Here is an 18,080-nt window from a genome sequence, read left to right on the forward strand (position 1 = left end):
TGCCAGACCATTATACAACATTGATTGAAACTCAAAACGTTAAGGAACCAAAAGAAGACCTTAGCGAAATACTGTAACTGAGGAGCATTGCAATATTTCTCTAATGACAGAATTGAAAAATCGAATGATGCTTCTTTGTTTGGAACAGAGTATATGACGAAGGAGAAGTCTTTTGGAAACACAGGACTAATTATAGTTATGAATGTGCAAAACTAATTGCCCAAATTTGATGAAATTCATGCCTTAATAACCAAATACAATTCCATAGGGGCGTGTTTAGGTGAAGTGAGGTTAACTAATGACATTGGAAACAACGAAATCTTTATTGACGGATATCAAATGACTAGAGTGTAAGTGAAGAAATTTTTCTTAAAAAACCAATTGTTTTTTTTTAATTTGATTTTTTTCTTGTGTTGGGTAACAGAATCATTTTTCTTAAAAAAACAATTGTTTAAAAAAGTAGTAGACTACTTCTTTGTTAGATATACATTGTTGGTTCTGATTGTGGGTGATTTCAATACGAATTTTTCAGATTGACCAGAATAAAGACATTATTATTATATAGATAAGAAATGCTGGTATCTGACAGATCTTATGAAAAAATGTTTAAATGAAATAGCTCCAAAACAGAAAAGTGATAATAATTACAAACTCTACTTATATGAAATCAAAACAGTTTGGGGACAAAAAAACTACAAACAAGAAAGAAACTATGCAGTGAGAGTTACTTGAGAACAAACTGCATTATTTTACAAGAAGAAAATAGATAATTGTAATGGTGGAAAATACTCAAACCTTTGCTGTCACTGACGGAAAGAACAAAATTCATCATTACAATACAAGAAAGAACTCATAATAGTATATATGTAGGAGTTGAAAGTAAAAAATACTGAAAATCCATTGATCGTTCAGAAAAGTTGGCTTTTAATGCTTTGGAAAAAATATTAAAGGATGTGGCTCTCTTGCATTGTTCAAAAGAAAGTTAAAGGGTCACTTATTGAGTGAATGAACTCAAGTTTTCATATGTAATTTTGAACATCTGAACAGTTTCAATATTTCTCCACCTTTCAAAGATTTCAAGTACTATTCAAACGCATTTTGTTATGTGTATTTTATATTTGTATTTTGTGTTATATATCGTGACTAACAACTATGATAATTCATGTAATGGTTGTATATTTGTTTTAATTAGTGTATCCTCTTGAAGATGATCACTTGATCGAAACACATGTCGAGGTGTTAGATTTTTTTAAGGACAAAAAACAAGCATTACAGGAAAATCCTTAAGACGCTCTCAAAACGGTGCCTGTGCTAAAGTAGCGATTCACAATGGATCTGAATCGCTGGAGATTAAATCCATTTGGGAAAACGTTCTCAGGAACTGTATTCCACATAAACGCAGTTCTCCAGATGAAAAAGTTCTCAAACAGTAAAGTTCGAAGTGTACTGAGTTGAACCTCAAAACGATCAGCAGCCACAGTCCGTCGCATATTTCTGATATGTACCACTCACAATGGATTTGAATCGCTGGAGATTAAATCCATTTGGAAAAACGTTCTCAGGAAGTTTATTCCACATAAACGCAGTTCTCCAAATGAAAGAGTTCTTAAACAGTGAAGTTCGAGGTGTACGGAGTCGAACCTCAAAACAATGAGCAGCCACAGTCCGTCGCGTATTTCTGATATGTACCGCTCTTGGTGGAATCAAATAAGCAAGTCACTTGAACACTTCCCATGAAATTATATATAGAAGGGAGACAAATCTCCAACCTTTCTTTGATGTTTCAGGCTAGCAAGGTTGCACGTAATATTCACGTCTCCAATCAGGCGAATGGCTGTTTTCTGGACGAAATCCAGAGCTCCATATATGAGAACAATACTCCAAAGAAGGTCTGATCTGAGTTTTATAAAGCATCAAAAGTTGCTGAGGTGTGTACAGTTTTCTAGTTCGGAACAGTGTTCCAAGCTTTTGAGAAGCAGCCTTTGCAATTCCAGCGACATGATTGTGCCATGACATATTGATGTCCATTTTAACCCACAACAAACTTTTCGAAGCAGAAAGCGGAAGTGTCTGACCTGACATTATTATATCCGGCTCGGAGACATTTATCTTGGAGAAATCCAATGCCTTGGTTATTGTGGCATTGAATTGAATCTGGTTACTTTCCCTCCAATCCGAAATCACTTCTAGATCCTCATTAAGATATGCAACCTCCTGCTGCCGGTGAAGATGTGCCTTCGTAGCCGATGTCTTGGAATCAAAATGGAATGACGAGACAAGTGTGCTGTCGTCAGCAAAGCAATATACTGGATTCTTGGTTTTTTCCAATAATTCGTTAATATACAAGAAAAAGAAGGTTGGAGGCTACATGGATCCCTGGGGAACACCAGCGTTGATGGTGAAACTATTCGAGAGATATCCATCGACGGCCACTTGCAGGGAAGGTTCTTCCAGGAAGCTGAAGAGTCATACACAAAAATTATTCGACAAGCCATAGCATCGAAGTTTGGCCAGCAAACCATCATGCCACACGCGGTCAAAGGCCTTAGAAATATCAAGCGCAACAGCTCTTGACTCTCCATGTTTTTCGATTGTGTTATTCCAAATATGGTGACATACGATAGAAGGCCGCCTTTGTTTCCGAAAGCCATATTGATGATCGTTCAAGATGTTGAAGCCTTCCAAATATTGAGGATATGGTGATTTACAACTTTCTCCATGATTTTTATATAACTGATAGCAAAGCGACTGGTTCATAGTTCTTTGGAAAATTTTTGTTGCCCTTTTTTGGAATAGGCTGAACGCGAGCAATCTTCCATCACGAAGGAGAAACCCCTTTCTTGTAAGACAGGTTGAAAAGTCTGCAAAATACTGGTGCGAGTTCATTTGAGCACTTTTCAAGTACGGTGACGGGCACTTCATCAGGCCAGGAACGAATTTATTCCAGTCTCTTTGGTTTTCGAAGACAAACATCAAGAGGTAGTTATTGATGGTGCGATTATGCCTCTCGACTATTCCATCGGATTGTGGGTGAAGAGCAGTTGTTCTTGTCTTCTTTATTCCCAACAGTCATCATTTCCTTCCATAAATCCAATTCGAAATTGTGGCCCTGATCCGAGTGTAGTTCTTGGGGTACTCCATGTCTGGCGATTACGTTCTGCAACAGGGCTTCTGCTACCATTTTAGCCTCTTGGTTGGGTAAGGCTACTACTTCAGGCCATTTGGAAAAGTAGTCCATCACAACCGTAAGGTACTTGTTACCGGATGTGGTCATAGGGAGTGGTCCCAAAATGTCGATTGTGATTCTCTCGAAAGGACACCCACTGAGGTACTGCTTCAACTATCCTCTCTGCCTTGTCTTCGGACCCTTTCTTGAAGAGCACAGGTCACAGCGCTTAGACCACTCTTCCAAGACAATTGACCCAATAGTACCTCTCACGCATTCCCGCTAGAGTTCTATTTACTTCGAAATGCTCTCCAGTGGGACCATCGTGAAGCTGTTCGAGGATACTCGGGATACACGTCTTAGAAAGGATCATCTGGAATTTGTGGGTTCTTCCATCTGGGCTTTTCCATTTCCGACTGAGTAGGTCATCTCTAATGCTCATGGAGTCCCATTGGAGCCAGTAACCCTTTTCCTGCTGACCGTGCTTGGAAATCTCTTACCATTCTCGTTCAGTTTTCAAGACGGGATCCTCCTTCTGCGCTACTATGATGTCTTGCCTCGTCAGGAAGGTAGTGTCATCCTCAGAGGCTGTTAACAACCGTACCACACCGTGGTCAGGTGATTCCTCAAATTGTCTGTCCGTATCCCTTTACAAGGGACCCTTACAGGTTGCTACCCTCCGTGTCAGAGGGAAGGTAGGGGAGCTTATCTCCCTATTAGAGCTGTCCATAAAGGAATCTCTGCCCGCTACCTCATCATCTGGTGGGAAATTCTTCTTCTGGTAGCTGGGTATCCTTGTTCTCCTGGCGTTGGCAAAATTTGCACCTGGATGTCAGGCATGGTCTTCTTGAGAGACTATCTGCGTTTCCGTGACTTTTTCCTTTCCGAAGTTTCCAGAAAACCTCTTCAAATTTTTTTTCGACTCCTTCAAGCTCCTTTTCAAATTTCCTTCCGACACCCTCAAGCTCCTCTTCAAGTTTCCTTTCAACCCCATCAAACTTCTCATCGACTATTTGTTCCAATCCCTCCCTTGTTTCCTGAAACTCTTTTTCAAATTCTTCCTGAATCAATTCCTGTACCTCCCCTTTACTCACTTTGGAAGATTTCAAATCTTCAAATAAATGAAGGTACATCTCATTGTCTTTTTCTTGTTTCTTCTGAATGTTTACCAATAATTTACGATGTTCCTCTCTGTTTCTCTCTTGTTTTTCCAGAATATCTAGTAGTAATTCACGATCTTCGTTTCGGCGTAATCGTTCTTCCTCTCTTCTGCGTTCAGCTTCCTCTCTTTCATTCTCTGCCAGGCTCGCTTGCAAAGCCTCGAACATTTTCTTGAGTTCGTCGTAATCTACACTCATTGTTTTCACCATATAACAGAAAATTTTCAGTCAATTATTCCACTTCCGACACCAAATGTTACGTTTTTCCCCGTGGGATGACCAGTAAATAACTACACTGAATAATCAAACTTGACTTTATTTCACTTTGAATACAACAAACACTTCAACTATCTTTGAATGTTTATCGCATTACTAGATCACTTCGCGTCATCCTCAGAGGCTGTTAACAACCGTACCACACCGTGGTCAGGTGATTCCTCAAATTGTCTGTCCGTATCCCTTTACAAGGGACCCTTACAGGTTGCTACCCTCCGTGTCAGAGGGAAGGTAGGGGAGCTTATCTCCCTATTAGAGCTGTCCATAAAGGAATCTCTGCCCGCTACCTCATCATCTGGTGGGAAATTCTTCTTCTGGTATCTGGGTATCCTTGTTCTCCTGGCGTTGGCAAAATTTGCACCTGGATGTCAGGCATGGTCTTCTTGAGAGACTATCTGCGTTTCCGTGACTTTTTCCTTTCCGAAGTTTCCAGAAAACCTCTTCAAATTTTTTTTCGACTCCTTCAAGCTGTACGTCCACTTGACTGTATTGATATGCTCGTGGCTAGCGTTTAAATATCGTAATCGAATGCCGTAGAAATTTCGCCGAAGTTCCTTCGAAATCGGTAGCATCATTCTCGCTGATTCTAGAGCGGCAGGGAACATTGTGCATTCGCTCGATCTTAGCTACGTTACGTTTGGTTTTGGTTTATGGTTACCAGTGGCGGCCGGCTTTATTTTCTTTCGGGCATGATTTACAACAATACAAACTGTAGTTATAGTGTTCCTATTATACAAAGTATACATTTAGTTTTTTCAACATGTCTATTATCACTATGATCTGAAAGACAAATAAACTATTATGATTATTTTCATAACTATTTCAGCGTAAGTGTGAAAAAGTGATTTTTTTTACCGTTTGTTTGAAGGCGGTTGACAATGTTTTGTGATGTATTTCATCAGTTCAGGTTGATCTCTTTAATATTTTTTCAGGAATTTCAAATCAATTTATATTATATTAGACAATGATTTATTTTATTTATCTGAATAAAAGTATCAAACTCACCTCTATTGGGTTGACTGTTTTGCTGTCTATTTCTATTGTCTGTATCACTAATTCTTTTATTTCTATTTTCAGTGCTTTGTTTATCTTTCCCTGTCTTATCATCTGGCTTTTTACTTTTTTTTTCTTCAGCTTTGAATGAAATATTATGAAGATATTCAGTATTTTCATGTTCCTTATTCCTCGCCTTTTTTTGACATTCATACAATTCTTTTATTTTTTTACCATTATGTTTCAGTTTATATAGCTCTTGAATGCTATCACTGATATCCTTGGCAGATACAATCTGATCAGTTCTTCCAATCTTCTTATTCATCTTAAGTGCTTCCTCAAAGGATGCTTTAGTTTCTTCATATTCTCTAAGAAGTTTTTGCAAATGTTCCACAGTTTGAGCATCACATAATTTGCCCAAAGACTTCTCCCTAGATAAAAATATATCGTGTTTAATAAATATCATTGCAGTTTAATGAATGTCAAGTGGAAAAAAGTTGAGTTACTTCAATTTTTTTCCAACGTGAGACATGAATTAACAGAAAATGTATAATTGTCAAATTTGCTGTCAAGTACGTAAATAAATAATCGATTCCTGTGAATTTGTGAGAGAACAAGCATGAAGTTTTTAAATGACAAGAAAGTTGATATGCTTTTTTTGTTCGCGAGGGGTGTGGGAAATACTACTGGATTTCTAGATTTGTTTGGGGAATTGTACCCTGACAGACGTCAGCCATCCAAAAGATATTTTCAACGCATTGAGAGGAGTGTACGGAATGATGATTCCAGTTGTATAGTAACTAAAAGAGTTGTTGATATTGAAATTGGCGTTTTGGGTAATATCAGAAAACATTCTCAGTAATAATGAAGTGACATTTATTCGATTCAGGATTTATGGAATACCCAAAAATTGAGAACAAACCAATACATATAATTGAGAGAGATTGCACATCATAATGTTATATCCTACATCATAGTACTATCGAAGAAATGAATTCAGACCTAACAAAGTCGGAAAAATATACCATTTGAGTTTAACAGATAGGAGAAAAATATTTTATAGATGGCTAGTCAGACAACATCGTGAGGATAATGAAATCTGTAATAATTTCATGGCGTGATAAGAGTAGATTCACAAATAACGGTTGGTTCAACAGAAATATTCATTATCACTGGTGACAAGAAAATTCCATTCTACATAGAGCTACAAATTTCCATGAGAGATAATGTTTGACTTGGTATGCTAGACACCAAGATTATAGGTCCCTACTATTATGAGACACCTTTGATGGGGGAATTATATTTGAAATTCTCATCGTAGACTCTAGGTGAAGATTGCCTTTCAATATTCTGAGAAAATGTGAGTATTTCCAACACGATAGAGCTCCGCCACATCGCAGAACTATTGCAGATATTTTCAGATATTTTCTCAATACAGGACGATGTATAGGAAACATTAGTCCTATTTAAAAGGCCACCACGTTCATCTGATCTGACCCTTCTGGACTTTTATAAGAAGGTCTTTCAGGGTTACAGCTCCACGAATACTGGAAAATTGCCATAAAAAATACTATTACAAAAGCGAATATGTGTTTAAGAAACAAAGAACGGCAATTTGAGCATTTAATTAGATATCGTGAACGACGTAGATGGTTAGAATTATTTTGGCATTGAATGTTTCTGTTTTTTATTTGGTATATTACATGTTATTCCGATATGAGGAGTTTATTTATATATAGATTTAAGTTGAGACCAAAAAATATTGGTTCCTACTGTTTTGAGGAAGCTCTGACAGGAAATTACATGCCCATACATTGCTGATGAGAAAAACGTCGGGAAACGCCTGTATTGTAAACAGATTACTCTAGTTCCATAAAACATGAAACTCTTGTCCAATTTAACCGACCTTGTAGGTCTTACCGTTTCCGAGATAACAATAGTGGGAACGTCGGTAGTTGGGCGGTTTGACGTGGGTGTTTTGTTCACTCAGTCAATCGACCGATGCGATGTGTGAGTTGATGGTTCAAGCCGCAGGCTGAACGATCGATTTTCACTTGCTATCGTCCAACCCGTGTTAGGAATCACACGTTAAAAGGTAAGACCTCGTTAGTCCTTAGCTCGCACAAGTTTCGACTTCTCTCATACAACAGCTGGTTAACGAAAATACATAGTTTGAACATAGCTTTAAAAACGGCTTGTATTAATGTATCAACAATAGGAGGGTAGATGATAGCCGCTTCCTTCCCTATCAGAAATACAAAAAAATATTTCAGGAAAAGTTGTAGAGATTATACCCAGAAATTGTCACTCGATTGGATTTCTTGGGCAGATTGTTTCTCAAAAATATAGGGTTGTTTGGATTTATATCGGGTGGTTCGGAAGTTATAGTGAAATTCATGTTAAAACATGGGTTCATTCAACACCAAATATCTCCTACTCGATCAATTGGAATGAGAAAAATTTTCAAACAAATATCCTTGACGATCATGTATTTTCATTTCGTCTTCATAAGGTTATTGAACAACGCCTTTTCTATACAGGGATTAACAAAACTCGGGATCACTTTTTTAGTTTTTCAAATGCCATCCCAGAAAAGTCTATGAGCTTTCAGAGAATGTAGGGATTGACTACTTTATTTCCACCGGAAATGTATCCAACTCTTGAGGAAAATATGAAAAAGTCATTGAATAGAAGCAATAACTATTTTTTATTCAGTGCTGGACAGAACAAAAAACAAAATGAAAACAAACAATTTTAAAATGCACAAATTTACAATAGATATACGAACAATCTTACAATTTGTGCTCTACCAACAATTTCTATTCAAACTTCAATTGAAGGTAATCTTATAATAGACCAAAACTCCTATTCTTCACATCTTCTGGTGTCATTGGTTTCTCTAGATAGAGTTCTCCTTTAACAAATTTCATAAATCATTTCGGAGGAAATCTAATATCCAATTATGACCTCCCAAACATTTATTGACCATCTGTTTTAGTTATCGACTTCTCTCATCCAATATGGGTACTCTGTGGAGTAGTAGTGCATATTATGTCTATTTACCATGCCATTACTTTAAAATGTGGACTCGTCAGAAAATAGGAAAGTATGACTTATATCCAACTCTCTTGCAATTTTCAACTGTTGAAAACATCATCACCGATCCATTTTCTTCATTGCTTCATGTTATGCTTGACACTACCTGTTTCCTCAAATCTTCTTGTAGCCCTCCAAAAACTCTCTGATCATATAGATTTTGAGTAAGGATATCGAACAGCATACATTCTACAGACTAATAACAATTTCTGTCACATTCGCTCAAAATGAAGATCATATTATCATGTCTTCGGTAGACAAGTTCATTTCGAGGAGAAAAAAAATTAGATTTGAATTATAAATTCACCTGCTCAATAATTTTATGTCAAATTTGTTGACACTTCATATAACATTCAAATATTCCAAGGGTGATTTGATATAACTGAATTGATCTACATTCCGAGTAGATGTTACATAAATCTGCTCTCAGCCAGTAGAATAATATGCAGTTTGATATACTTATATGATGATGAATATTCGATTCACGATTTTTCAAAATAGATGAAAACAGAGAGAATGTAAAGCACAAGGTGTAAACAAAACGTGGAAAAAGACAATAAAAATTATCGATGATTGTATGGGCTGTTTAGAATTGCAACTAATAAATTTCTGCAGTGGCAGTAATGTCCCCAGACTTAATTTCCTTAGATTTCTATTATTTTGCTAAGGGATTAGCCTTCTGCAAGAAACCAACGAAATCAGAAGGAAAATAGATTGATTCAAAGAAGATTTTTGAACTATTGCAAGATAAACAGTGATTGAAGTCTGAAGAGAAAACTAAGATAGATTTAATTGATGACACTTCCAATTTTTCCTTAAGAAATAGATATATTTTTTTTTTTAGGAAAATAAATTAGTCAATCCCTACATTTCCTGAAAGCTCATAGTGTGGAATATTCTGGGATGGCCTCATGTACAGGGTGTTCCATATGAAAAAAACCGAGAAAAAAGTGATCCCGAGTTCTGTTTACCCTTGTATAGAAAAAGTGTTGTTCGGTAAACTTATGAAGATGAAATGAAAATACACTATTTTCACCATCCCCATATACCCAAACGGAAAAAAACCTGTTCTGTGATATATAAGTGGTTTCTTATTGATATATTTTCAAACATACCTGTTTATCAAGTACTCGATATATTCCTTGTAAGAATCACTAAATGGTGTTATGGCATTATTCTGAAGAAAATGTGCGAATCTGGCGCAAATTTTAACAATAGTATGATGTTCATTATCAAGCTCTTCTTTTCTGTCAATGATACTTCCCATGACTTTCCTCATGTTATTCATGATAGCTTCTTTACTGTTTATATTTTTCTCGACGTTAGGATCAACTTCACGCACCTCTATGGTTTTTGTCATATAATAGACATGCATGTGTATTTTAAAATCACATCCACATTTGATGCAATTTGATGTTCCATCCATGGCTGCGCAGTGTATCAATTCGGGAGTACCGATAATCTCCTTTGGGACATTGCTCAAAAAACAAGGATCATGACAACGCTGTTTATAATGCCATTTATTTTCACTTCCTACCTAAAAATATCACATTGCAACATTAAAATGTGTCACAATTTAAAAAATATATGTAACATAGTATGGAAGAAAAAGTATTGGTATCAAAAGCACAAAAGCCATGCTATCGTGACCCAGAAAAAGTTTTCAGTTTTCAGGAAAATAGATATCTACATTTGGTTTTACATTAATTTATTTATGTATAGTACAAAATAAAGCATTCATTATAATATTCTAATAACAGTTCACTGCCAATGATGAACGATATTGTGATTGATATTATGTATTTTTCCTTGTAATTCAAGGGAGTGGTTTTTATTTTGAATTAATCTAGAATCTAGAGGATTCTGCCTCTTCTGGTTCTCTACTAATCACTTCTTCATCAGGAATTTCCATCATTGATGATTTCGACATTTCGATAGGCATATTCATCTTCTTCCTCTGTAAACAACCTAGATATTTCATAATTGATCCTTCCTCTATAATAGTCGACCATTAACATCAATCATACAGTGTCGAGAACTTTATTGTCTGATTAGTCTGCAAAATTCTCATTTTGATATTTTTCTATAATCTAATACTTGTACCAGTCGACCAGGTAAAACTTGTCTATCTTCATTTTTCTTTTTCTTAGCTCTTCCACATGTGGTTTCAATAAATTCAGTTTTTACTTCAATCCCTATTTGAAGGAAGTATTTACGGTGCGATTCCAGTGGATGAGGTTGGAATATTTCTATATTGCAACAAAAAATTCTCAAGTTTCATATCAACATTACCTGGATAGTGAATCATTTTGGGATACAAATACAATAAGTAACATTCTCCACCAACGAGCAGACTTTGCCAGGTGTATATATCAACTCCTGACATGCTTGGCACTTTTTAAAGCTCTTCTTCACAGCTGCTTGTATGTTTATATCCAAAAGTTGGAGCGAAGATTTTTGACCACTGTCTCCAACCCTATGTGTTTAGATTATTGATGATATTCATCTATAAGGAGCTCTGTAAATTTGTTCTTTGGATAGGGTTTTGCGATTCAAATGGTATATCAAATTCTTCTGTATCTGGAATCCTACCACCCGGGTATAATATAAAATCTTCGTCCAAGAAGGCAAATAATCCATAAAAGCGACTGGACTTTGGAAGAAACACCTTTCTTTTCAAAATGGAAATTTCTTCTCCACATAAAATCAAGTTGGGTGGTCTAGACACTTTTGTAATCTTGACAACTTTTTTGAAATGAAAAAACCAAGCAGTAGATTGGATGAATCAATTGAATTTCGAGAATCTGGATATATTGGGGAATTACACTATCATTAATGTCTCTAAGAGTAGTATCAGATTATAGTCATTGGAGCAACGTGGTACTTCTGGCCAATCAGTTTCAGGCAATTTCAGAAAATGTAGTCCAGAAAACCACTCACCTTCTAGCAACAAGTCGATATATTTCCTTTCATTTGTCGCTCGATCTGCTCAATGCTCTTGCGACAAATCAGTGTCTTCGTGAATTTCTCTAAGTCGACAAGCTACGAAAATCAGGAAACTTCTTGATTCAGACCTGATTTGTTGAATAACAACCATTGAGTCAGTCCAGAAGTAAACTTTGTCAATTTCATATTCCAGTTCCTTCCGTATGAATTTTGTCATTCTACATGCAAGCACCCTCTTACTCCAATTTTGCCATGGTTTGTTGATTCATTGGAGCAATTTTAAATGTTGAACTACGCCATCTTCAACCATCACCAAAAAGGTGACTGCTGCATATGCCTTATCATTTGCATCAGAAAATAAATGCAAATGTTAATATTAATGTAGAATTAGAGAAGTAGTATCTATTGATAGTGACAGGAGTAAAATGTTTTAAATCGGTACAACCATTTCATCCAGATGTAGAAAAGTTCTTCTGTTATAGCTTGATTCCAATCAATGTGACTTCTCCATATATTTTGAATCAGAATTCTAGCATTTATCATGAGAGGAGCAAGAAACCAATCGTGTCAAATACTGACATAACCGTGCACAGTATTTTCCTTTTAGTTGGTACTTCCTCTGCATCGCATATTTCATCAGGAATTTTCTTCAGGTTCAATATAAACACAAAATCGTCAGTCGTAAGAGACTAAGATATGCTCAAAACTCTTTCCAACATTTTTAAGACCAATTTTGAATCTATTTGAGAATTAACACGCAAGGTATCTAGAATCGACTCCATTACTTCATTCGAATTACTTATCCACCATTTCGATATATGCCTCTTTATGAACAATAATATTTCGAATTCTGATTAATTAAAAGAACAATTTGTTCAGGCCAGTCTCGACTTACCTACAGTGTCGGTTAATGAACTGACACCTATCAAAAAACAACTATTCCCCTGGCTAATACCACGAAGGGCGTATGATTATATCCAACAGCATATGCAGGAAATACTTCTGTGAAGATTTCTGCACTGACACCTGGATATAATCCACCGCCCTTCGTGGTATTAGCCAGGGGAATAGTTGTTTTTAAATAGGCGTCAGTCCATTAACCTACAGTGAAGATAAGTCGAGACTGGCCTGAACAAATTGTTCTTTTAGTTAATTGGATTTGCAGCCAGTCTTCAAGTATGCCCACTGAAAATCATTTCTAGCGTGTTAAACATTTTGGAATCGTTTCTTGGGGAAATAAGAAAAGCTTCGACTGTTTCTTTTGTTTCACCCTACAATGCCCGGTCCAAAAGAATTAAATTGTCCTCATCACATAACCCAAGCTGGTCTGTAGATCTTCCAAACTCATTGATGAAAATAGGCCGATCGGTCAAATCGCCTGAGAATTCAGTTGAGATTCTTCAGTTTTTGTTGTAAAAGAAATTCAGTTGTGGCATTCCAATTTTGTGCACATTGTTCAATAATATTTAAAAGCTCCTGGTTATTGTCTCCACCCCTAATTATTCTAGTAAGTCAATTAAAGAAAAAAATGAATGTTAATTTTGAAAATACTTTCAACGTGCTCAAACCATGAGAAAGGTTTTGCTATCAGTGACACACTATAAACAATAAGTATTCAGGTGTTGTTCAACATCAGCCTCTGCAGCAACAGGTATAGTTAATATATTATATGATAATACATTAATAGTTTTGCTTGGTCTATTTGAAAGATAATGACTGCAGAATTTTATATGACGGGGAATATGGAGCACCTGCAAAGTTGTTTATTGGGTGGGAGAGTATATTTAGAAATGGAATGACGTGAAGCATACAGGGCCTATATACGAATTGAACAATGAAATTTCAAGATATCTAAATATGAAGTTTACAGGATTGGGAGTTAAAAATTCATTTCTTAACCTGAGTGCCCAGCTGGGGCATTGTCAAGGAGGTATACTTCTTTGCTGAATGTATAAGTAGTGCCGGAAGCAACTAACCTAAACGACCAAAATTTTGGATATTTGAGCATATTTTTCGAAGATTGATATGTTTTTTTCTTCTGTCATGCTCATGGTAGGTTATTTCCATAAGTTCTGAGAAAACCCTAACATACTTTCTCCTAATACTGATGACCAGGTTAATATAAATTTCATTATATTAGCAGGGGAGCCGACGATGCAAAATGGGGATTTACTCGAGCGTAATTGAGACATATTAGGTTGCAAAGAGTAGATGATAAGAAGAAAAAAATGTTATATACCTTTTCATCGGTGGGGAAAGCGGCTATAGATTTTTAAATATGTAAAAAAATACTGTTGCATGGACATACTCGAGTGCGTAGGACATCAATGTCCTACGTATTTTTAATAATGTTGGTATGTTAATCTGATCGTTTGCATGATGTGGGTGGTTGTACGTAAAGGTTAAAAGTGAAAAGAAAAAAAAATTATTCGAGCGCGTCAGATTCTCTAAGGGGGTGTTAAGTGCAACAAAAAAAGCACTCATTCAATAATCTGACGATTTCGATCTGACGCAAACTCGCGGCCATTATTATAATGTGCAAAAAAAAATTCGCCATTTTGAAATACTCTAGCGCGTCAGATTAAGATATATATAATTAATTGAAAAGCTCAGGAAATAGCATGCAAATAAATAAGTGTATGTTTTTCAAATAGAATACTTGTATTTATAAGAAAATAATTTTAAAAAAAATGCTCAAAAAAATTTATTTTTTGATAATCAATTGAATAATTAATGAAGAAAAGAAAAATGAAACTTTCTATGTTTTTTACCACTTTTATTTGTAACTAACGTTACTGCAGTTTCGTCCTATAAAGACATTTTCAAACTTTTAATTTCTCTTTCCTTCATTATGATTTCCTACCACGTAGTAACGCTACATCCATCAATTAATTGATTGATTAATCATCATCTTCATCACGAACGAGTCTCTGTGATCAGCTGTGATGGCGTCATGGCAACAGAATTCAGAGTGGGACGGAGTGAGAGAGTAATAGATGGAGAAAAAGTGAATAGAGAATAGAGGAATAGAAACTCGGAGAGGGAAATATAGGTATCACACAGCTGCACGCATTAAACTTCATCGACGAATTTTTGTTATTTCGGCTTGCGGAAATCGTCAGATTATATATTTTTCGTTATCCTTAAATTATTTCCTTCAAAATAAAAAAAATTAGCTACGCTCGAGAATGTCGAAATGACGTTATTTTTTTCAACTTTGTTGCCCTCTCCTTTCTTCACGTCACTATCAAATTGTCAGATTACTGGAATATACACTTTTTAGCAGGTAATTAACTCACCCTACCTCAATCTGACGCGCTCGAGAATTTCTGATGATCAATTTTTTTTTACTAATCTGATCATTTATCCCTCACAGGCGGCCTTATATATGGGGCTCATATTTGGTGGAGGTACTTAACCGGGTACAAGGTATCCCCCTGTATATAGTTGAAAGGGTAAGGGAAAAGTTTTCAACCTGAAAAAGGTGAAGATGACTATCGGCGCCCCTGTATATTAATCTGCCGCGCTTTAGTGAATCCCGAAATCCCCGCTTGGGCTCCCCTATTATATAAAGTCATTCTCTCTAACAGGTTATAGCAACGTTTGCTTGAAGGTGGTTGACAATGGTTCATGGTGAATTTCATTAATTCGGACTTTCATTGTCTAATGTGATATGATATGAAATCTTTGAAATAGCAAATCAAGCTACTTCACGACTTTTTCGATTGTTAGTATCAACAATCGTCTTCTGGTGATGACTGGACTTATTCCTCCGAGAGATGATTATTTGTAGATCATTCGAGTGCTTTCACATATCCCCTCTTCCCTCTAACCGCTTCACCAGTGTAGCGGGAGATGGCCGAATGGAGAGAGTTGACCGTTTTCCGCTTTATTATGGGTTTTCATTTGTTGCGTATCTCTATGCTAGCTTGGCTGACTGCGTCGTAGAACAACATGTATGCAGCTTCTTTGAATTTTCTTCTAAACCAGTGTTCCTCCCTGTGGATGATCTCAGCTTGGGACCACTCGATGCTATGTTGAGGGGTCTAAACACACACAGCGAGAAGAAATCAGCAAATCGGGAATAGCAGAGCATGTTTGGACCCATCAACACAACATCAAGTGGTCGCAAGCTGAGATCATCCACAGGGAGGAACACTGGTTTAGGAGAAATCTCAAAGAAGCTGCATACATGTTGTCCAACGACGCATTCAGCCAAGCAAGCGTAGAGATACGCAACTCCCGCCAAACGGCCATCCATCTTCCGCTAAACAGGTGAAGCGGATAGGTGAAAGCACTCGAATGTCCTATAAATAGCCATCTCTCGGAGAAATATAAGTCCAGTCATGACCTGAAGACGATTATGGATACTAACAATCGAAACGTGAAGCAACTTGGCTTAATTTTCATTTCAGTTCAATTCTTTAATTTTTAATTTTTTGTTAAATTTTTTATTTTGTAATTTTATTTCAGGGTTTTTTGCTTAATATAATTGTTATTTTCAGCTATTCTTTTCAATTTTACTTTTCATTTGTTTTTCCAGAGATTTCAAATTATATCATATTAGACAATGGAAATCAGAACTAATGAAATTCAGATTGTAGAAACTTCAACAATCAAAGTACCCATTCGTAGAGATAATCCTTTATAGTCACTGGTGACCTTCCAAAAACCAATCACTGAGTCTGCTGTTATTCTCCAGATGAGAAAGAAATATAAATATATCATTATAGTAGGTAACCTGATTATGGATATGTTGGTGTCAAAAAATATCTAGCTTACATAGAAAAACCAGATCAATATTTATTCATATGGAAAGATGTTCTCTTGTGTTTAGAGCAGCATACTTAGCAAGTCATTTTTTGCAGAAGTATCAATAAAATTGTGATTGGAGGAATCTAAAAATAGTCAATAAGTATTGGCATACCTTATAGATGTCTGCACACTTTCTAGCAGTACAGACTGTAACAGGTTGGGTAAGCTTAATAACTTCCAAAGAAATTACAGGCATATATAGTTTACTTCTCAATTCTTCCAGTGATTGATTATCCAATTGCATGTTGGCTTTATGTCGTTCTAGAGCTTGAACATTGCTGTTTATCAATTGAGAAATCTCTGCCAAAGGTTGAGCTAACTGTTGAATCATCCTTCGAGCTTCATTTATTGCGCTCGTACTTTTCACATGATGCGGTTTCAGGGGAGGATTTTTAGGATCACCCACGATGTAGTTAATCAGTCTAAAATAAACATTGCATTATTTACCTAGTCACGTCAACAAGTTCCTTTAAGGTCAAACTTTTTTTCTCCGCCTCCGAAAAATGTGAACGAGATGTCATTCGATTCGGAATAGCGTGTAGGTAAATTATTTTTGAAAACATTCAAGTGCCGATTGCAAAAATTGGAAAAGTTATAAACAATATTAAATGAAAAAAATGAGGTTTGGTTTTTTGCAAATATCTTAAATACTATTTGACATTTTTCAAATTTGAAAAAAAGATTCAAAAAGAGGAGGGAATTTCACAAAAAAAGTCTTTCCTCCCGGAACTGTAGGACCAATATTTATAATTTTCCCCAGAGGGTTGAAAATACGTCCTAAAATGGGTACTCTGGCTTGTGGAAAACACGTTCCACTTTGGACCTTCAATGAAAAAAATATTATTTCAACTTATTGAATATGGGATAATGCAGAGTTGAATATAATAATTGATCAGGATTTTGGGATTGTGAAACACACTTTATTTATAATATCACAATAACACAACGACAAAGCAATCGTTTCTAATGACCTAATGACTGACAGACTGATTCTCAATCAAGAATGAGATTCCAATCATCACTTCTTGCGCTGCCATCTATATGGAACAGAATAAAGTATTACACTACAAACGGTAAATATATGCAACTGACAAAGCATATGAAAATGAGGATCAATGTATAAGTACATTAACATTAAATATTAAAATTAAGAATTGAAAAAACAGGCACCTACTGGGTAAATGAATGAACAATAATCTGCGGTCAACACATTTTTATCGTGATTTTCCAGTTAATTATGCATTAGTTAACAATTTTTTTCTACTGAAACAGTAACATTGAGAGTACGATAATTGATGAATAACAAATCTGAGATTTTTTCAATGGAGCTTTTTTTGAAAGGTATCAGAATAGATTCCCGTTGGAAAAATAAAGCAAAATGATATTTTTAATATAATTAGGTTAAAAATTAAAAAGCTTCATTATTCATTCAATATTTTTTTAAATATTAATATCGATCCATTTTTTATGATCAGAAGATACATGGAAATTATCAATTTTTTTTCTACAATTGTTTATAAAATTGCTATAAACAAATGTGTTGTTTATAAGATAGTTCACTTTTTTTGGAAACTCAATGCAAATGACTAAAAAATTCGATTCTTAAAAAAAATGTATTACCTAAAAAC

General features: G+C 35.7%; 1 protein-coding gene across 4 annotated transcripts in view; it reads right to left on the reverse strand.

The window, feature by feature from the left end:
* LOC111513720 (uncharacterized) overlaps positions 1-18,080 on the reverse strand; it is a 37,171-nt gene that overhangs the window by 4,360 nt on the left and 14,731 nt on the right. For all 4 annotated transcript variants that reach the window (XM_074185430.1, XM_074185442.1, XM_074185435.1 and 1 more), the window contains 3 exons: positions 16,565-16,874; positions 9,807-10,228; positions 5,608-6,026 (listed from right to left, as the gene is read on the reverse strand). In XM_074185430.1, the coding sequence (XP_074041531.1) occupies positions 5,608-6,026; positions 9,807-10,228; positions 16,565-16,874 (1,151 nt within the window). The remainder of the gene's footprint in view (positions 1-5,607; positions 6,027-9,806; positions 10,229-16,564; positions 16,875-18,080) is intronic.

The sequence above is a fragment of the Leptinotarsa decemlineata genome, unplaced genomic scaffold (genome assembly GCF_025532065.1).
Source record: "Leptinotarsa decemlineata unplaced genomic scaffold, Ldec_3_MD MMD2_P_RNA_scaffold_2, whole genome shotgun sequence".
NCBI classification, from domain to species: domain Eukaryota; kingdom Metazoa; phylum Arthropoda; class Insecta; order Coleoptera; family Chrysomelidae; genus Leptinotarsa; species Leptinotarsa decemlineata.